The sequence below is a fragment of the Condylura cristata genome, unplaced genomic scaffold (assembly GCF_000260355.1).
Source record: "Condylura cristata isolate star-nosed mole 26May11 unplaced genomic scaffold, ConCri1.0 scaffold00026, whole genome shotgun sequence".
NCBI lineage: Eukaryota > Metazoa > Chordata > Mammalia > Eulipotyphla > Talpidae > Condylura > Condylura cristata.
Genome location: NW_004567127.1, coordinates 7,958,521 through 7,979,946, shown reverse-complemented (window position 1 = coordinate 7,979,946; position 21,426 = coordinate 7,958,521). Strand labels below are relative to the sequence as shown.

The following is a 21,426-nucleotide window of genomic DNA, read 5'->3' as shown; positions in this document are numbered from 1 at the left end:
CCCGTTACTGGATTCTGCCTGCAGCACTGACCCTGGCTGGTCTCTCCTCCCAGTGGCCCCTCTTGCCAGGCCCTCCTCTCTGGTCAGTGTATTTCTACATTTACTGCCTCATCTTCCTGGCTCTCCCCCTATGGTGGAATCCAAAGATGCACACACAAGCCACTAGATCTTTGCTTTATTCTTATCCTCACAGGTTCACAGAACTCTTACTTTATGTGACGAGACTGAGCCTTTAGGTCACAACTGTTTTCTCAGTTGAGGATTTTGTAGTAGTGGTTCCTGGGAAAGGACAGTTGCAGCAACTTCTAACTAAGCGCTAGAACACACACATGATCTGCTCTGTGTCACCTACGCGGAAATGCAGCTTCGGACCCAACTCTGTACCAAGTTGGAGCCTTCCAAAGTCCTGAGAAAGCCAACTCCAGCATCCAAACTTAGACACCAGCTGGATGTGTGACTCCTGGCTGCCCAGGAGTCCGAAGAAAGCCATGGATTCTGGAGGCTGAGAGCTTCGTGGATCCTGGCAGCTGGCAGGGGCCAAAGTCCAAAACTGGCCTACAGGTTGAATCAGTCCTATTCAGCAATGCTTATTTCACAGTCTTTTCTCTTGATTTCTTCTGTTTCTTCTGTTCCTCAAATTCAAGTATTTTCTGTTGAAAATAGCCTGTAATTCAGATACGAGTGTTAGAGTACCTCATCTGGTCAGCCAGTTCTCAGAGGCTACCTGAGAGCCAGGTACCCACTGGGACTCAAGGGGCCTACAAATGAGAAATGGTGGGAGTTTGCCTCTGACTAAAGAGAAAAGGGCCTGGCCCTGCTGCCCTTGAGTGGAACAGCTTTTCCAAGGTGTGAGCCCACTGTGTCTCTCCCTCTCCACTCCAGGCTATGCCTGACTGGGAGGCCCTCTCCAGACGAGAGCTAAGGAGGCTGTCACTCTACCTGCTGGAGGGTTCTTGCTCTTCTCGGCTTCCTGGATGAAGAGGGAGAAGAGCTGTGTCTTCACAAACTTCTTCACAAATCGCCGGATGGTCTTGGAGTTTACTGCCTTGCAGAAGGCCCGTTCTTGGAAGTGGCCTTGCCCATCCGCTTCCCTCTTGATGTAGGAAGTGTAGTGACCCACAGTCTTCACAAAGAACTTCACAAAAGGACTTGACACGTGCTCGTTGATTTGTTCTAAAGCTGCAGGCATCATAGAGAGGCCATGTCAGGGAAGCTGACAGACGAAGATACCCACTCTTACCTCCAAGTGGCTTCCGCTGCAGACTGAGGGCTGCGGGGAAGGGGCTGGGCTAGGACACACTGGTGTGGATGCACTGACTGACATGGCAGGTTGAGTCTGGGTTCTCCATGGGGGCTCAGGAAGGATAAAATTGCATACTCAGACTTGCCCTAAAATCTAGACCTCTGGGGTTGGCTTGGTACTGCTGAGTGAATTTATCTTACTTCTGGAAAAACATGGCTAGGGATCATGGCTTCATTATCCTTGGGGAAAAAAGTGGGGTCTAGAACTTACTCTGTGAACCATTGATGCCCTGGCCAAGGCATTCTAAGATCTCATCCTGAAGCTTGGGTGGTAGGATGTCATTTTCATCACCAACCTAGGAGAGGAAGAGGCAGCTCAGGTCAGGCAGGGATGAGGTTTTAGGAGAGAGTATGAGCCAGGCCTGACTACCCTCCCACTCTATCCCCACGAAGAGGCCACAGAGATCCAGCAGAAGCTGTTTCCCAGTCTTCCATTTGACTCAGAATGCTAGCAACTCTCTCTCTGGTCCTGTGGTAGGGGTATATGTCCTTTCTCTAAAGGCCCAAGCACTGATTGCCTTGAGATATCGACTGTGTCACAGGCCCCTTGAGAAAAGACAGGTGTTACTGCATGGATTCTGACGCCACTAAAGTATGGAGTAAGCGGGATAAGATAAGTGATTGAGTTCATGATGGGCCTGAAGGGGATCAAATCCAGATACTCACTGACATTAAGAAGATTCCTTCATGGAGATTCACCAACAGGACCTGAAATAAGCACAGAACAGCTTTTTCTCTTCCCCTTTCTTCACAGACCTCAGAAGCCTTCACCATCTCCATTTCTACCTACAGCTGTACCTTTCAGCCCAAATAGCAACAAAAATCCACATCTTCAGTTCTCATTTTCTGCCTGACAATCTATACTTTGTCACCACTTCTCTCTTTGGAAATCTGTTTCCTTCCTGAAGAAAGAGGATCAAGGCGTAGGAAAGGGGCCAGAGGAGAGAGCTCGGGTAAAAGGGGAAAACAATATGGGGAAACCATAGCTTGTCACCCCTGACTAAAACGGGTCACAGTAATTGCTTCTCTATATGGAATTGTCAGCCCTTGACACATGTAAGTGCTGTGCAAGTTTTCTCTTTTAATCCTCCCAGCAGCCCTTAGGGGCAGGTTCCATTCACCCCTATTTTATAGCTAAAGAAACAGGCCAAAGAAGTCCATGGCCTGCAGTCACGCTACTAACACACAGAAGCAATTCTCAAGCCGAGAAATGTCCTGTCCTTGTGATTACAGCTTTCTGCCTGCAGCTCCCTCCCTTTGGTCAGCTTCCGGACAAGTGTGGGCATTTTTTGGTTGTTTGATTCTTGCTATAAGCTTTTTGCAGCATTGCCTAGAGTTCTATTTTTAAAACTTCCTCTGGGTCTTCCACCAGGAAACAGCAAGAGAAGGAAAGGAGCCTTGGTTCAACAGGAAGAGGGAAGAAAAGGCAAGACAGACAAGCAAGGGTTGGAACCTGGAGACCTGAGATCTGGAATCAGCTCCATCACTGCCCAAGGGACCTTCAGTCTGGACCAGAGATTGCAAAGAGGCATGTACTTGGTTGGATTCCAGATCTATTTCTCTGATACTCAGAGAACTTTTAAATCATTGAATTCATTTCCAGTCTTTACATTGGAAAGTCAGACATCAAATTTGGATCTGAGGCTTCTGAAAATTTGGATCTGAGGCTCTCCCCCTGGTTTCTGAAGGATAACACTCAAATGGAACTGAATACAACCACCCCCTTTCTGCAGTTACCACAAACCTCCCCTTCCCCCAAGCCCGTTCTGGTCATTTAAATGCCTGCTGGAACCCTCATTTCGGTTTGTGACCTTTGGTCTCGACAACGGGGTGAATGTTCCTTCTGTACCCTTCTTCCCAATAAAGAGAGGGGCTGGAAAATGTGCCAGAAGACAGAGCAGCCACCGCAATTATCCAAACTAGGGGAGAACGCTGAACTAGTCCAGGCCTGAAATCGCTTGTATATAGAGGCGTAGACGCCTCTATTTGGGGAGGGCTGTTCCTCTTGGGGGCTGGGATTAGAGAGTGTGTGAAGAATTTCCTTGTGAAGTTGTTCCCAGAAATCCTCCCAGTTTTTGGTCTATTACTGCCTGTTAAGTAAGCCTTTCCAGAGAGTTTATATATGGGGAGTCAAGCACCCCCTACCCCGACTGGGACCCTGACTCATCTATGTCCATTTCACAGGGAGCTACCAAGTAGTGGTCTAGGCCACGGCCCGTGGGTGCAGGGGGAAGTGTTGGTGGGGGGCGGTGGGCTTCCCGCCTGGCAGTCGAGGGAGGAGTCAGCTTCTAAGGAGCTGCAGCATCAGGAAGTTTCATAACTTCTGGCACTGGGACATTTTCATCTTATTGCTAAACATGAGGCTGATCCTCTGGCCCAGTTAGTCACAAGGCAAAGACTTGTTCAAAGGGCACGTGTACTGGGCCGGGAAGCAGGGAGGGGAGCAGTGTGCTGCTTTGCTTCCAGCAACACTTGGTGTAAGTCTGTCTGCGCGTGATTCCAGCCTTGCCTCTGCGGGGGCAAGCCCACCCTCAGGGCTGGTCCCAAGCCTCTTCAGTAGCTTACTCTGGCCCTGTCTCTCCCCTTAATAGGTGTTTGTCTGCTGGGGAGGCAATGGTCAGCTCTTTTGGCTTGCAAAGACAGTAACAAGCCTGCCTTCAAAAATTCTTCAGGCAGCTGGAAGCAGAGCACAGGTGCATGTGGTTCTCCCAGCCCCGAGACAGGTTGACACTCTTCATGCCCGTTTTCACCATGGAGGCCACTGCTATATCTGGGGCATTGCCAAGAAACGAGAGGCTAACACAGTCAAAAGGGCTGGAAAGTACGTCTTCATCAGCCAATTGAGTTCTGAGCCAATCAGAGAGTAACTGACTGCTGCAAAAATCTGCATTTTCAAGACTTGTGGTTTGCAGGAGGGATATATTGTTAGCTCACTTCCACAGAACTGAGTGAATTCCAGAAGCCTGCATGGGTACAGCTGTGCTCCATTCAGATGAAAGCAGGGACGCTCCAGAGCCTGCTCACCAGGGCTGGCCGGCCCGGACAGCGGGCTGACCTCTGGATATGTGCTGTCTGCTGGGCCCCAGGCGAAGCATCCAGGAACAGGCAGCAGACTCACTGAGCATTAACTGCGTGCCAGGCATCAGACTAGGCACTTTATGCAAGTTATGTCCTCCATGACCCTGGGAACTGAACACCGTTATCCCCATTTTACAAATGAGGACGCTCAGGCTTGCAAAGGTTAAGCGACTCTCCAAAGCACACAGCCACTGGCAGAGAGGGTGGGAAGCCAGGGCCACCTGCCCGCCTCCCGCCTGTCCTACCTCTTCCATGGGGTTGTCCATCACGTCCTGCAGAAAGCGCTTCTGTACTCCAAGCATGAAGGGAGTGGGGGAGCAGACAGTGGCCAGGAGGCTCTCGGGGACAACAGGGATGTAGGTGTGGGCCCAGTTGAAAGGGTAGAGCAGTGCGGCGGCCGCGTGGATACACTGAGACAGGGTGCTTGAGGCAGGGTACAGGGAGCGAGAGTCAGGAGGGCCTCCCCGCACCTCCATCCCAGGGACCCCGCCGGGCCCACCCTGCAGGGGCTGCAAATGCTGCCTGGAGCGCAGAGGCAGAAACCAGGAGGGCTGGGGCCCTCGTCAGGGCTGGAGCCTCGAGTCAATGCATTTTTTCCCCAGTTAGTCTCCCTAACTCACTACTGGCCCCAAATAAAAGTGGCTCCAAAGAGGAGGGAAGAAGAATTCTTTAGTCACACAGATGGTGGCTGGAGTGCCTTCCAGATGCTCAAGTGGGCACAGTGACTGCTTGGAAGGAACTGGCCATGCAGCAAGGAAGAAAACTTGGAAACGATGGGCGTAGCAGCAGCCAGCCCTTATTTCCTTATCTGTGTATCCTCATCACTCACTCACCTTTCATGGCTCCCTCTGGCCATATTGTGCATTTAAAATTCGGTGCCTGAGTTGGCTTGGGAAATTCCTGGATTCCAGGAAGATCTGCCTGGCAGTTCCTACCTGGAAAGTCCCACAGAGGAAGCTCCTCTGTCCTGGCCAGCAAAGCGTTCCCTGTGCACTCCCTCCCGGCACAGCCTCACTCCTCACCTCCCTGCTCCACATGCACAGCCCTGCCCCGGGGTCTGCTCTGGGCTCTCCTGCCTCCCATGGCTGCACATCTCCACATCGCTCCAAAGTCAAGGCCAATAAAAACACACGTGCGGAAACCCTGTTTCAATTCTGGGTATCAAGCCAGGACTTCCTGAGCGAAAAAGATGGAATCTCTGAGTATCTGGTCGAGACTCTGGCTGACTGGAAGTCCCCTCCCTACCCGGGGATCTGAAAAGCTGGCTGTGGGAAGGAAGTGTAGAGTGGAGGAACATCCTGGAGTGTGGATGCCGAGAGCAAGACCCGCCAGCCTCCACAAAGTCCAGGCGTGGACACCTAAGTCACTGTTACTTCCTAAACACTGGTCTTATGATGAAGCCCAGAATCCCCACTCCAGCCACAAGAGAACTTCCCTCGAGAGCTCAAGAGCTATTTCTAAAGCAAAAGGTCTTATGTCACTTGTCTCCAGGATTAGCCCATAATGAGTTCTGTTGGGTAATGAACTTTCAGCCCACAGGTCTCCCTCCCTGCCCAAACTTCCTTTCCTCTAAAACCCATGAAACATCCTCTTGACCACTGGCCTACCACTGGGCTCCTATATAGCCTTTTCTTCTTCTTCTCTAAAATACAGAGCCAGGCTTTCTCCTCCCCTGGACGTGAACAGGTCGTACGTGGCTGCGTTGCCTGTTTTTTCTCCCATTCTCTCCCATATCTCCTCAGGCCTTTCTCAGATCTGACACACCGAAGAGGCAGGGCCCCAGACATGCCAGTGCTTTCTTCCGAGTGCCCAGGGATATTCTCAGCTGTGACCTCTATGAAGAATAACAGCGCCTGAGAGGGCCGCCGGTCCCTAGTGTGCCCGGCAGCAGTGACTCCCCACTGCAACCTCAAAGGTAGGTACAACCATTATCTCCACGTCACAGAGAAAAAAGTTTAGAAACCAACCTCAGGAGAACCACGTAACTAAAGAGGAAAGAACAGGACCTTCCCTGCATTCTGATGATTTCAACACGATGTTCTCAGCCACAGAATTCCACACCCTTCTAAGGTCAACAACCTGGTCTGTCCGTACTTTGCCAATGCTTGGCATCTGGCAGCCAGTGACACACCAGAAATGTCAGCTGAGTGAGTGGTAGGTGGACAGATGGGGGGCCTGACCTCCACGCCATTACCTTCCAGCTGTCCTCCGCCTCTCTCTCCCTCCACCTTTCAAGGCTCAGTTACACCTGTACCCACCCTGGTCTCCACCTGGCTATCTCCCGGACACTCATGCCTTCTCACTGCTAAATCAGGAACATTCTCAGGGCTTAGGCAGCTATTGAGTCTGGAGGCAAAACAGGTGGGAACAGTCTCTCCGGGCGAGTGCAGGTTAAGGGCGGGAGCAGGAGGGTGAGTGTGGGTGCTGCCCTGGTTTCCTTCAAGAACCTGCTGTTCTGCTCCCTTGAACCCAGAACTAACTGCCACTCTGGGGGAGCCGTCCCAAGTTGGGACTCACCTGAGATCTTCTGCCAGGAAGATGATTCTTCTCTCCATCACCACAGAGGCAAAGATCTGAAGGATCTGCTCGAAATGGAGACACTTCCACAGAGATCTGAAATCCACGTGTTCTAGGTGGGAATCCAGGGGCCGCGTGAGTGAGATGAACTGTGGGAAAGCAGAACAGGACATGGACCCCAGGATACTGGGCATCTCCCGTCTCCACTCCTTTCTCCCCACCGCGCTGATCTGAACATGTTTCTTCCACCTCTGGGGTCCCTCTGCTCCAAGGGGTGCTATCCCTAGTGTGTCCCCCGGGGCCCCCGAGCCTCCCTGAGTGCACCCTGCCCCTCACGGTGGTTCTCTACTTCAGCTCCTGCCTGGTCCTTGAGCCCAGTGTGCGCCTTTCTGCCTGAGGTCCCTCACAGGCCCTTTCCTCCCTCCAGGTCAGAGGTCACTTTGGCCCCCTCATATGGTGTGGTTCCCCTCCCCCCCCCATTTTCTCTGTGGTTTCCTGTGTATCACAGTCATACAATTTTTAACTCCTATTTACTTTTTGTTCCTTTCATGCCTGTTTTTCCCCTTAGACTCTCAGTTCCACAAGGCCAGAGGCCATGTCTCACAGTGGGCATTCCATACTTATTTTTTTAAGTAAAAACATCATAGATGGACACAGGGATTACCCAGTGTACGAGGGATCAGGACAGATTCTTAAAAGAATGTTCTACCTGCTTAGTGTCTTAAAACAAAGTCATCTCTGTGTGGAAAGGGTGGGGACCCAGGGGTGGGGCTGGGTGATAAGAGACTGATCGAGTTCATAAGGGAGGGAAACAGGAGGACCAGGGAGAGGGCTGGGGGCCAGTGGCTGCTTGGGCCCAGGGGGTGAAGTCCATTCTAGCACCAGGAACCTCTGCTTACAAGGTTTTATTTGTTATAAGTGAAAGTTCTGGTTGCTTGAATGAAGACTAAGTCCTTGTGAACATCTGCTTGGGGGGATCAGAAAAATCCAACAACTCTACCAAAATTCTACCAAGCCCCAGCCCCTGCTGACTTGGCGTCTCTGTATCCTAGCCTGCTGAGTGGAAGGAGCATGACCAAGGTGCCGCAGAAGCCCACCTTCTCCTGCCAGGACGAACCCCACCAGGCTGCTGACCCACCTCTGTGCCTGAGTCAGGGATGAAGCTCTTGAGGGTGACAGTCTTTCCAGGAGCGGGGAAGGCCGCCTCTCGGAGGCCCTGCATGAACGGGTAGATGACAGCCGTGGAGATCTGGTGCCGCTTTTCCACTTCATCCAGGATCTGCAGGGAGACCCACCGAGGTAGGGCTCACAGGAGCTCCCCGCGGCAGCGGGACCCTGCGAGGCTCGGAGCCATCTGCACGTCCCCTAGGCGCCTCCGCCGGCCGGTTCCTGTCCTCCCTGCCAGGGACTGGTCGCCCACCAGGCAATCTCCTGCAGAGACTCGATTTTTTTCTACCCTTCTTTTCATCCATCCTCTACCAATCCATGATCTTCCCTCCCCCTAACATCACCATGAAACTATCTTCCCCAGGAAGTCACCCCAGAGGACAGCTGACCCTTGAACCCCCAAGACTAGGGTTCAGTGCCCAAAATTCACATGTAGCTTCTGACTCCCCCAAAACCTAACAGCTGATCGCCTGTTGTTGATGGCCACCTGTGCGTGGTAAACACGGCCCAGTAACGCTGGTGGAGTTTCCTCCCTTCACCCCCCAAGGGTGCTCCCTGAGAATCCCTTGCTGACCCCCACACTAGTGGACAGACTCAGATTAGTTTCTGTGGAAAAGCAGGCAGCTTCAACTTCTTTTCTACCTCCAAGACATTGGAGGGCACCTCACCTCTCGCCATTGGAGGGCACCTCACCTCTCGCCTCCCTGAGCCTCACCCCACCTGTGAGTGGGAAGTGGAGAGGGGTCATTGTGTGCATTTGCCAGATGAGGAGACTGACCTCTGGGCACAAAGCTGACAGCCCAGCCTGCTCCCCCTGCCCCCAGCTGCTCTCTCACCTGACTAGGTGGGGAGCAGGGAGTCTCTGCAAGGGAGAGTCCCCAAGGTTCAGCTTCCCCCTGGGGGCCCCAGCACCCCCAGCCGTGAGGCAGCAGGCGTGCGGAGGGCCCAGGGCAGGCTGCCAGGTGGACCTGAAGCCAAACAGGCTGAACAGGCCCCGAGGAATTCCGCTCCACCCCTACCTTGGAGAACAAGCCGAAGCAGCCGAGGCAGCTGATGATGCAGTAGACCTTAGGGAGGCGAGGGCCACCGCCAGCTGGCTGTGGAGGGACAGAGAGGCCCCCTCAGTGCCACAGCTCCTCGGGGAGATGGGGCACGAGGCTGGTGGCTGGGGCGGGTCTGCAGAGAAAGGCTTGGCTCTCAAGGCCCCATTCAGTGAGAAGGCAACAGTATGGCCGCCAAAGTGGAGGGGACAGGGTGGGCTCACTGCCAGCACCACCTCCATCAGTGCCAGCACCACCCAAGGGGGCCCATAAAGAGAGGGAGCAAATGTGTCTAGAGGGACTGGGGATGGCAACACTGCAGAAGTGACTTGGCAAATCCTCCTGAGACCCAAGCGTTGGGCCTCGTCTGACTCCCAGTGTGTGCTTGCAGATTCCAGGGCCATGCTGACAGGGGCTGGCTGGAGGCTCCCCAGGGGGCAGCTGTAGAAAGCTAAGGCCCGCAAAGACCAAAGCACACCCAGCAGAGGTCCCCCCCGGGGGTGGGGGGGGCGTGTTCCCCATTCTTGTGGGTTTCTACTGACTTGGCAGTGACCCCACAAACACCATTGCCAGGGAGCCTTGGCTTCTGCAGACAAGGCTCAGTCAGCCCAGAGAAGAGCAGCGGGCTACCGAGCAAAGGGGCCATTTCTGAGCTGCACAGACCAAGACGCGCCTGCAGTATCCAATCTTCCTGCTCCCATCCACGTTGGTCAGCACGAAGGAGAAGGTCTCCCTAGAAAAGCAGACAAGACCCGGTTTGCACTGGCTCCCTAGCTGCTAAAATAGGAAGGTGGTCGGTGCCAGAGGCGTGTGGTGGGGGCGGAGGGCGGGTCGGAGGATGAAGGGGAGCTGCTGACTAATCACCAGGGCAAGAAAAGCACCAGGAACTTATTAAGTGCTTATTGGTGTCAAGCCAACTCTTTGAGCTGGGTTCAGTGGTTACCCCCACTTTAAAGATGAAGAAACTGAGAACTGAGAGGGTGTTTCTTGCCCAAGATCATGCCATAAGTGGGAAACCAATTCTGAACTCGGGCAGACAAACTCTAGGGCTGTGCAGTGAGGGACTGGCCAGATTGCCGACCTGAGGTCACAGACTTGAGCCCATGGCAGAGTCAAAAGACCGTGACTCTCACAACTGGGAGGCTTTCACCATCCCTGGACAGAGTGGCCAGTCAACTCCATAAGTTAAGAGACTTGACCCTGAGAAATCCCATTCAAGATGTTTATATTTGAGTCGATTCTAGTCCTCGGCATCAGGAGGGGAACTGGGTACAGTCAGCACACATGCACGCGCACACGCACACACAACACACACACACACACACACGAGGTGAAGGGGTCTCTAGAACTACACAGCTCATGCTTGTCCCTTCTCCCCACCCCAGAGCCTGCTCCCACGTTCCTCCAGCTGCTCTCTCATCTGACTAGGCTGGGAGCAGAGTGTCTCTGTAAGGGAGACAATCCCCAAGGTTAGCTTCCCCAAGGGGGCCCCAGCGCCCCCAGCCATGTGCCAGGGCTGAGCAGTTACCTGGGGTACTCAGTGAGTGGGACCCACTCGTTCCCATCTGGGAAGCAGAACAAAGGGATGGCTCCAAGCAGTCGCTCCTCCTCCTCCTGTTGGCCCCGAAGCAGGTTCTCCCTCTACAGGAATAAGAGACCAGTGGGTTGTGGGGGTACAGGCAGGAAGGGCTGAGGGCTGGTGGCTTTCTGGGACTCCAGTAGTCTGAGACATAGCTTCTCTGCTGGTATGGGACCCAGACAGCCTCTGTGTGGCCATCTGCACAGGGACTTCATTCCGGGTCTGGCCATAATGACCCCACGACAGAAACAGCATGACCTGGCCACAGCTGCATGGCCATGAGCTGACCTGCAGTATCCTGCAAACCTATGCAGTCAGGAATGGGGTCAGGGCCACAGTGAATACAGGAAGCTCCAGAAATGGCCTGGCTTTCCAGAAGGAGGTCAAAGAGATATCACATCAGAGAGAAGCCACTAGCTCAGGGCCACACCCTGAAGGTTAAAGAAAAGAATCCCCCCCCCTCCCCTACCCCAGGTTGGGGTACCCCAGACAAGAAGGAACCTGGGCTGTGGCCATAGGTGGAGCCTGCCCCCCAGTTGAGTGGCTCCCCCACCCAGCCCAGGGAGGAGGATGAAATTTGGAAGAACAGGTGGTTCTAAAGGGGCAGAAGCACTGACCTAGTTTCCCAGCTAGGGCTTCATAAAGAAGTCAGAACTAGATTCCGCTGGTGATAACAGAAAACAGGGTTGGGCTAAGGAGGAAACAGCCAGCTCAGGGCATTTCTAGATTCAAGCCCTGGCAGGCTGGGGAGGGAGCAGGTACCCCCACCCACCTCTCAAAAGTCCCAGTGCTCTGTCTCCCCTGGCGCCTTTCAGTCCTTACCTTGGGAAACTGGTAGGTGATTGTGGGCTCATAATCATTTCCTGAGCGCTTTTTTTTGAGGGAAACCACGACAAGGTATTCAAAGAAGTGTTGTCCTCCACCAAAGTTGGATAAACTGTACTCCTGCGTCCTTTCTGGTTCCTTTCCCACGGCCCCTACGTTGTCCAGGGAAGGTGCTGAAACCAAACACAGGGTCCATTTGCTGTTTCATGGCTTCCAAATGAGGTCTGTGAGAGTCTGGGCAGTGTCTGCCCCTCGGGGCTGCTGTCTTCAGAGCCTGCCCAGCACCTCAGGTCACAGATAGGATCAGAGCCAACCGTTTCTGTGCTCAATCTGGGAGATTTGAAACCACGTGGCACCAAGAGGAAGAGATTATCCACTGATTTGGAAGACAAGGGAATATCCTGGAGGCCACCTGGGAGGCGCCTGCCCCAGGCCTCAGAGACTCTGCAGCCCAAGGGGCTCAGGGCTACTCTGGAACAGCATACCCCAGCAGACTTGGGTTCACAGAGCTTGTGGCCATGACTACACCAACCCCAAGAGGCCTGGCCCACTCTCAAAATCACCAGGAGAACCTTCCAGCCCAGTCACATGGGGGGGAAGAGGGGGCCAGGTGGAGGTCAAGATATAAGCCCAAAAGGAGGAAGAAACATTTCAAGGAAGAACAGCCCCATCTAAGAGGGCCACCCTGGAAAAAAGGAAGTGGGTAACACAGCCCAGACCTGCTTGGAGTCCAGGCGGCCGTTTTTTCCGGAAGAGCTTGAGCATGCCGCCTATCGCTGGTCCTTCCATCTTCTCCGGCCTGTGGAGCATGGGGTTGTCCCCTCCCCTCCCACACAGACCGGCTAAAGGAAGCCAGAGGACAAGGCTGCCGCCTCAGTCTCCTGCCAGAATGCTATGAAGCCCGGCCACGCGCTGTCTTCCAGAAAGAGCAGAGCAGTTTCCATACTGTGCACCTACTGCTTGAGCAAGAAGGATGTGACGGGCCCAGGAGGCGGCTTGAACGCCTGCACCCGCAGTGGAGCATCCTGGCACTGCAGCTCAGACCTCAGCTCCTCCCCAGAGCCTCGGGGTGTGGTGAGAAAAAGGTCACAGCAAACACCTGTGAGCAGGGCTTTGAATGCTGGGCTGCAGGCTGTGCGAGGGGCTATTAACCTCAGGACAGCAGAGATGCCTGGGAGCAGCCGATGGTGCCCAAAGACAGGGATCTTAACATCTCTGCACGACAGATTCCTGACCTTTCACTTCTTGACTTGCTCAACAGTACGAAAGCCCCTGCAAGGCCACTGCTGCCCAAAAGAACTTCTGCAGCTGCAGGTCTTGTCCCCTGAGCACCGGACCCACCTGTCGGGATCACACCACCTCCCTATATAATGGCTAAATAGACAGGACCCCTAATGAGCTAAATGGAGAAGATGTGCTAACAAAGGGAGTCCTGCAGATCATCGTGAACCTAAAAACCTCTTCATCAGGTGCTGAAATAGAGCAAAGACCACCTCTGAGCTGGGAAAGGAGGGTCTTCCGGACTACCCAAGGGTATGTCTCTTGCCTTTTGCAACATGTCCTGGGCTAACATGGGCGTTTCTCACTGGGGCCTGATCCCAGGCTCTAGCAAGAATCTCTCTTCCCAAATAGGAAGCACTGACTCAGGACATTCCCCCTCGCCTCCAGAAAGAGACTGGTTGAGTCAGCAGACTGGGGGTCACTGGGTGGCCGTGGAAAGCAGCCTCCCCACCCCCATTCAGACTCAAGCCCTTTCCCCTCTTGGGCCAGGTCAGCACTTCTGTCCTGGCAAAAGGCAGAGCAGCTGGCCTCTGTGGCTCTAAAGGTGTTAAGAGCTGTGTCTAGAGGCTGGGGGAAGAAAGAATAGCAATAAATCACCTAAGATTTTGCAAAAACCCTGGAATGAGTAATTGCACAGGGGGAAAGAGGGCTTTTGCCAGGAATCAGGACCTAAGAACCAGGAGACAGAAAGGTTTGTGCCTGTACTTGTCTCTCATGCTAAGATTTAGCAGTGCTCTGAGTGCAGGGACAGGAGAGACAGCTGCCTCACTCCTAGGAGCTCCAGACTTGGTTTTTATGGGACTAGAAAAGCTATGATTCCTGGGAGAACACCGTCACGGTGTGTACGGATGTTATGAGCACTGTGCGGTGAGTTGTTGTCACGCCTTACCCATGACCTGCACAGGCTTGTTGCACCATTCTTAGCACGTGTCTAAGGAGCAAGCATCTTCCTGATACAGATGGAGAAACCAAGGCACAGAGTAATTCAGGGACCCTCCAGAATACACAGAATCTGTTGATAGTGGAAATGACCGAGGCCAAGGCCACGGCCATGCCTTCTGGATGTAGCACACCAAAGTCCACCAATGTGCAATGCTTCCTCTTTGCAAAAGTCTTTCAGAACCCCCCATTTTTTTTTATGCATCATTCCGGAACCACAGGAAATTATTCCTTTCCCTAAATCCTCTATTTTCAGCTTATTTCCTCTAGTTTATCAAGACAGCCAAGGGTATAGCAAAACTCGCAAAACAGTGACTAGACTTAAGAACCAAGAAATCTAAAAGATGGTTTTTGCAAAGCTTTCCAAGGGAGTAGTCAAAAGAAGCAGCCCCTTGGAAGAAGAGAAAAACAGAGAGAAGTCCGTAAAAGTCTTATGTTTTAATTAAGTCATCTCATTTAATCTCCAGTGCCCTAAAAAAGAATTACTGTCTTGCTTTTAGTTGAAAAAGGAGCCACCCTTTCTAGGGAAGTGAGGAGGCTGGTTACACTTGTTCCTCCACAAGGAAACGCCTCCCATAATCACCTGAGGAAAGTCCCCGAACTGTGTAGAACACAGGTGAGATTTTCTGAACCTTGATCTAGAAAGGTGACATTTCCTCTTTTAGCTCAGCTGCTTTTTTTTTCTTTTCCCCTAACTCAGCTGCTCTTAAGCCAGGATCACCACCATCTTCCCTGTCCCCAGCAGGACACATGTGCATGTACATGCACACACACACACACACACACACACACACACCCTCCAATCATACAACTGTCCCAGGTGAGGCCAAAGGGACAAAAGGAGGAAGAAAAGTCCCAGGAAGTGCAGGGTGGAGATGGCACAGAGGAGGAGGCACAGTATCCTGGCCTTGCAAGGCAGCCGGCACTCAGGGTCCTATTCGGGCTGCTGGTCATCACACAGTTCCTCAACATCCTCACACAGTTCCTCAAAGTCCGTACTCCTCCAGCGTATGGAAGCTCCCTTGGGGGCTGGGGTGGGTGGGTGGGAATGTCTCCTGGGGCCACAAAGCAGATCTAGGACATCCCCACAAAACTTTCAGAGTTGAGGGGGACCAGGAAAAACCAGCCAGGGCTCTCCAGAGAAGAAGGACGCTCGCCCACCCCTCATTCTGCTCCACCCACTGCACAGTCCTGGGTCCCTGACAGCTCTGCTTCCTGCAGGTGAACAGGTACTGGAAACCTGTACTCCAGAAGGCAGCCAGGGCTGGGGAAGGGGCAGGGAGGGCTGCGGAAGGAACGCAATTCTCCATCAATCTTCCCAAGTCTGGGCATAGAGCGTGTGTGGCCTGGAGGGGAGGGGGGTCGTCTCATTTAGTCAGAAGGAATGGGGTTCCGGAAATGACTTTACTTCCAGATCTGTTCTTTTCTCAGAAAGGTCCGGGACCTTCGGCCAAAGTAGCTAAGGGTGGTGGCTTCTCAGTCGGAGGACTGGCTAGTGGCAAACAGCAATAAATATTTGTTGACTGAATAATTTTTTTAAAATAGTATTCCTAATTGCCTTCCTTCCAAAGTCCAGAGCCTCTCTTGAAAGAAAGGAAATTAATACTGACCTCTAACTTAATTTCCACCACCCTAGAAAGGAGGAGCCCAGGTAGGGGCCCAGTGACTTGACAGGTTCACACTCTGTAAAGCAGCTGCGGCGTTAGCCCGGCCCCGGCCCCTCCAGGCTCAGGAGTGGTCACTGGGTCCGCCGAATGTGTAGCCCGCGGCTATTTGTGCGGCGGGAACCAGCTCTTAGTGCCGGGTGAGGCAGGAGGCCCTTGTCCCCGGGCGCAAGTGCCCTGGATTCCCATAGAGGAGTAGTGAAGTGGGGTGGGGGGCTCCGGCGTAAGGCGCCTGAGCCAGGGCGCGCTTCAGGCACCCCGCGCGCGATTGCACAAGTTTCCTGGTTTAAAGGACACGTGGCCCCGGGGCCCCACAACTGTTTCCGCAGGGCCGATCCGCGCCTCCCCTCACCCCAGAGACCCAGCCACACTCCTCTGACCTCCCTCCCCGTCCCTATCTGACCCTACCATCTCCACCTGCCCTTTCTCCAGCTCACCTGACCGTCCGCGCCGCCCTCCCGCGTCCCGCCCGCGCCCAGTCCTGGCCCCATCCCGCGCTGCCCGGCACTAACCCCGGCGGCTGCGCTTCAGTCTCAGGCTGGCTCGGAGGCGGCGGCTGAGCCCGTCCATGGCCCCTCGAGCGCCGGGAGCCTGCTCCCAGGTCCGCGCGGGCCCCGCCCCCCTGTGCCCGACCTCAGGGGCCTGACACTTTCACTTTCACGCGGGGGGTGGCCGAGGGGACGTCGCGGAGCGGAGCGGCGCACCTTCCGGACTCCGGCCCAACCCTCGGCGCACCTGGGCGGGCCGCTCTTCCCCGGCCCGGTGCAGGGCGGCCGGAGGGACAGAGGGCGCTCGACCAGCGTCCGGGACGGGGCGGCGCCACCTCGCCCCCACCCCCCGTGGGGCGCCCTGGGAGGGCTGGCCTTCCGAACCCCGAAGTGCCCCAGTGCGCAGGGTTGTGACCAAGTCAACTCCTACCTCAGCCGCAGGAGCTGGGAACGTCGCGTGGCCACCAGCGCACCTTCCAGGTGCTCTCAGCTTATTCCAGAAGGGAAGTTCCCAGAGTCGTCACACCTTTCCCACCCCTCCACTGACACTGTCGCCGCAATTGCGTTAGCCTCTGGGCATTCCCAGATCTCTCGTCTGATACGTGCTTCCACCGGCCGGCACGAGCCCAAGCCCGTCTCTTTTCCCCATTTCACTTCCCCAAGGAATCGGGAAGTGACTGGAGCCCCGCGGGCCAGAAGGGGGCCTAGAGAAGACTGCAGGTTAGCGCCCCTACTTTCAGCGCTGCCACCCCCCAGAGATAGGGAGGTTTAGGAACTTCTTTGCAAACGCTTAAGTTTACAAATTTAAGGTTGTTGATGATGATGGAGAGGTGGAGGGGCAGGGGGCGGGGTTATGATCCTGGGATGTGGTTGCAACTATCCACGCTCCCTTTCCCAAAACCCAACACAGCCTCCCAGTTCCTCCTTTTTACCCTTTTCACCTTGGGCTCCTCAGCCTGCCCAAACTGCAAACTTTAGTTGTCAGTTAAGAAAATTTGCATCAGATAAACCCACGTGCACCAGGGGGAATCTGGCTTCCCTCTGTCTGCAGGGTGGGGAGGGTGGAAGGACAGAGTCCTGAAATTCCTCACTCAGAGTTTTTACTTTCTGTTTTCAGAAGCCTGAGGCAGAGAGATGGGATTCCTGCAGAAAGGTTTGGGACCTACGGAATGGCCCACTCCCTCTCCTCATACACAGCCCTGGGACTCTTGTTAGTCTAGGGCTTAGCAGAAGTGAGAAATCCAGCCCTAGTATTAAACTGTCTAGTCTGAGCCTGTGACTTCTAAAAGTTGCCTCTACTCTGGGCCCATGCAATTTTGCCCTTAATTACAGTCTGTTTCTGTGTCCTGTTCTCCGTGTTCCCACACACCGGTACTCATCCTTTCCCCAAGGGCTGCCTTTGGCTACACCTGTGTCCCATGCTTCTCTGTGTCAGTAGTTGCTCATGGTAAATGTGTCCCATTGGTTGAATACGATCATGCCTTAATTTTTTTCAACCTTTTATAGTGATCCTTCAATTAAAAATGAGTGAGTTTGTGCACACATACACTAAAAGATCAGGCGTGTGAATGTTCGTAGTGATAATATTTGAAAGAGATTCAAACTGGACTTAATGTCTTTGAGTAGTTAAGTGTTGGGGGGCAGATGATGGGGTTCAGTATGTGGAGTTCTTGGGCCCCTCTGAAAAAGAACCCAAGCAGATGTCCCCATTCATCAGCACACAGCAAGTTTATTGAGGAAAAGAGACATTTGCCTAGACACAGGTGGGAAGTCTTAAAAGACAAAAAGTGTATTCACCAGGGCAAGTGCTATTGTATAAAGTTCTTTGATGGGAATTATTGTGGAAATTATCACGGTGATGTATACTTCATAATCCGCTCTGCCCCCACCTCTGGCTAAGAATCTTCTCTGACCTACGTCAGATTCCTGGAAACTTTCACAGCCAGTTTAGTTTAAAATTAATTAATCATTCCTACCCCCACTTCTGGTGTTTGTCCTGTCAGACCTGTCATCCTAAATTTTTCTACTCTAAGTTTCCATCGATGGGGATGATTTGTGGTGTGTTATCAAAATAGAGTACTACCTATTCAATAAATACATCATAGCTGCATGCAACAACATGGCTACATGTCACACACACTTAATCTAGAGCAAGAGTCAGACATGAAAGAGAATGTAGTATAAGTTTCCACTTATGTGATGTTAAAAACAGACCATGAGAAATCAGGATAAGAGACTTCAGGGAGGAAAGTGGAAGGCCCGACTGGGAGATTGCCAGCAGGTTTCTGGGGCCCAGTAAGATCCTAGTTCTTGCCAGGTGCAAGATTCATACATAGCAGCAGGTGCATAGATGTGTTCACTAGTCTTTCTTCGCACGGTATACTTACAAGTACTTTTCTATATACATATGAAATTTTTATTTAAAAGATTTTTTTTTTTGTATTCATTAGGATCCTAGGGTGAAACAAAGGAAAGCATGAGCTAGTTGAGTTGGGGACACATTTAGAAATGGTTGGGATGTAGAGTATTAACAAGGAACAAGAGGAAAAAGTTAACTAATCCATAGTTGGAGGGAAATTAGTTGGAGGGGATGATGAGGCACCAGTAAGGACGAGGTGGAAGAGATACCAAAGGAAGGCAGATGGAACAGGTGTGAGGAGGGAGACGGTAAAAGCAGGGCTGAGGTGAGGCTGGCTTCCAGTGGAAAAAGGGAATCGAGGGAATCTAGGGAGTGGGTGTGAGTGGGTGCAGAGAAGAGGTCCTCCCTTTTCTTCCTATAGCCGTCATCTCCCTCTCTATTCCTTGGGCCATTCTTAGAGCGTCTGGCTGTGGACTGGGAGGAAATGACACCAACCGTCCTTCTTACAGGTCTTGAAAGGAGGCCACAGGCACGTTGTAGCCAGGGAGGCAGCATGTAACTGAGTGACCTCGCACAGGGATTTGGTCGCAGCTGCTCTGCTACCTACTTGCCTACACCCTTGTTCAGCATTTGATGGGCCTCACTCCCCTAAGAAAAAAAAAAAAAACTCACCCCACATGGTGATTGTGAGCCAGAGAAAGAATATATTTGTAATCCAAATGTCCAAGTGGCACACATCCCTTTAATGCCCAAATCACTTTATCAACTTGATCTCTCTTTTTTTTTTATTTTTATTTTTTTTTATTAAAAAGTTTATTTTTACATCATTTTTCACATTTTTTTTTTCATCTCAATTGTAATCCCCATGGGTTTCCCATCACCAAATCACCCCTGTGCCACCACCATAGTCCCGTGCATTTCCCTCCCTTCCCCCCCCCCCTTTTTGATCCCATTCCCCACTCCACCCTTGATCTCTCTTTTTTAAAAAAAAAAAATTATTTTTGTAGACAGAACTGGATTTCAGGCCAGAGGTGCAGGGGCAGTGAGAGGATTCACCAGAGACAGAGTGGGGAGCAGAACAGGCAGATCGATGAAGTACACTGCTGAGGGGAACAGCGGACGGGTCAGGAGAGGACTGCAGTGCCCTGTGGGTCACTTCCAGGGCGGGGATCGAACTCATGCTGAAGTGACCTTAGCTTCTTAGTGTTGTGCTTCAACCCACTGCGCCACCAAGGAGGGCCAGATAAACTATTTAAAAAAAATTTTTTGCCAGAGGTTTTGTGCTAAGAGAATGATATTACAAAAGAGCAAACTTACAACCAAGCATCATGGTTCATGGGTCCCAAGCCCTCCTCTGACTGTCCCAGCTGACCTGCCTGCCCCCCAAAATGCCCTGAGTCCAGCTCTGCCTGTGTAGCCGCATCATCCAGCAGCATTGACAGTGGCAATGCTAGTCCATGCAGGGGATCCCTGCCACAGGCACAGGAGGCCATCTTGTCCTTCTGTGCAAGTGCACCAGAACAACAACGGCAAAAAGAGATGAACGCAAGCTCCAAAGAACCTTCCACACAGAGCAGCACTAGCAGTATCCTGGTGTAGTTCCTCTTCCTGGTAACAGGCATCGCGATAAAAAGGGAGGTTCCATGTTCCCTGCCCCATCTAATGAGGGGCGGAGCGGAAGGCTCAGGGGAGGGTAGAGAACTCTTGGAGAAGAACACGCAGGAGAGGAGACACGTAGCAGAGATGGGTGGAGAAAAGGGTTCACTTGCTTCTTGGCTTTGGACTCGCACCAGAAACTTGGGAAACATGGAGGAGACGTGGGTGAGAGATGTGGGGAGAATGAGAGTGGGGCAGTAACTTCATTTTTCTCTTTTTTGGCCCAGAAGGTGCCCTAGGCTAGACAACCTTTCAGAACTCAGTGGCCCCACTCTGGGCCAACCGTTTGGCTGGGCACTTACCCATGGGGGGGGTGGGGGTGATTTGGGTGCCTCACTGGAAAATTCTATCCTTTCTCTTCTTCCCTCTTATGCACAATTATTCTGTTAACGATCTTTCACACCAAGAGCATGCTTTGTCTTTATGTGGCAGGTGGCGGAATCCCTTTAGAGCGTGAAAGTTTGGGGGCCCTAGGCTATCCCCACAGCCAGCACACTAACAATAACTTGAGTGAATGAAATTTCAACTATTGCTCTTTTTTTTATTTTTAAGGATTTACTTATTTATGCATACAAAAACTGGGGCACTGACCAGGAGTGCAGGGGTTGACAGGATTCATCAGAGACAGAGTAGGGAGAAGAACAGACAGAGCTACTGAAATACACTGCTGAGATGAGCAATGGGTGGGTCAGGAGAGGTCTTCTGTGCCATGTGGGTCACTTCCCTGGCTGGGGATCAAACTCCTGCTGCAAAGTCTGGGGACAGCTTCATAGTGTTGTACTTTCTCCCTAGCGTCACAAGGTCCCTCAACTATTGCTCTTTCAAGTCACTTTGGAGTCGTGGCTTTGGATCACCTGTGAGAAATGACTTGAAGAATAAGCCACACTCGTGCCTAGCATAAGCAACGATAAGCAACATTAAGAAGCAACATCCCCAACTGGAAACAGACAGCATTTACATGACAGCTAAGAGCTCCTGGGACCAAAGTTCTCAAATCTCTCTCCTTGACAAGGGTCTCTGCTCTGCATTTGGATAACCTTGACCAAACATTGACCCATGTCCATTTAAATGAGATTCCCTTGTAACACACTCAAGTCACACCATTTTGCACTTCCTTAGCACTTACAATGATTTGTAGTTAAGGATTATATTCTGAGATTTTATTGTTCAACTCCTCTCTCCTTTCTCCAGCCGTCCCTGGGAAGGGGTGTGTGTCTTACTCATCCCTATGTTCCGAGTGTCCCAGCAAAGTCAGGGCACACTAGTGCTATTGAGTAAATACATGAATGAATAAATAACTGGGTTGTCTGTTTTAAGCTTTCATCTTTAAGGAGACAGAACACTACGTGGAACGGTTTTGGTTTTTTGGTCTTTATACAAGCCAAATGCTGGTTGTGTAACTCTCACTCTGCTTTTCATCTTTGCTGGCAATGTGTTTGATCAGAGGGGTATCAAGTGAGCAGAATCTGATCCTGGAAGGCTTCTTTCTTGAGATTGATTTATAGTGGGCATGTGATTCAACTCTGGCCAG

General features: G+C 52.3%; 1 protein-coding gene across 2 annotated transcripts; it reads right to left on the bottom strand.

Moving 5' to 3' along the window:
- Positions 1-179: 179 nt before the first annotated feature.
- Positions 180-16,143, bottom strand: DENND2D (DENN/MADD domain containing 2D). 2 transcript variants are annotated; one of them, XM_004689657.2, is made up of 12 exons: positions 15,905-16,143; positions 11,506-11,681; positions 10,633-10,745; positions 9,768-9,837; positions 9,084-9,161; positions 8,036-8,176; positions 6,898-7,046; positions 4,626-4,803; positions 1,969-2,010; positions 1,514-1,598; positions 940-1,179; positions 180-664 (listed from the first exon to the last, which is right to left on the bottom strand). In XM_004689657.2, the coding sequence occupies exons 1-12, from the start codon at positions 15,960-15,962 to the stop codon at positions 588-590; spliced, it is 1,407 nt and encodes a 468-aa protein (XP_004689714.1). In that variant the 5' UTR covers positions 15,963-16,143; the 3' UTR covers positions 180-587. The 2 variants fall into 2 exon arrangements, with proteins under 2 accessions (XP_004689714.1, XP_012585514.1); XM_012730060.1 differs by lacking the exon at positions 15,905-16,143 and adding an exon at positions 12,228-12,297.
- Positions 16,144-21,426: the final 5,283 nt, after the last annotated feature.

What these genes read in the sequence shown, in the direction of transcription:
- DENND2D (XM_012730060.1), bottom strand. Translation starts at nt 12,297, where the DNA reads ATGGAAGGACCAGCGATAGGCGGCATGCTCAAGCTCTTCCGGAAAAAA. An exon ending in GCCGCCTGGACTCCAAGCAG is followed by an intron (nt 11,682 to 12,227) that starts GTCTGGGCTGTG and finishes GTTTGGTTTCAG; the next exon opens with CACCTTCCCTGGACAACGTA. An exon ending in AAGGAATCTTCTTAATGTCA is followed by an intron (nt 1,599 to 1,968) that starts GTGAGTATCTGG and finishes TTCCTCTCCTAG; the next exon opens with GTTGGTGATGAAAATGACAT.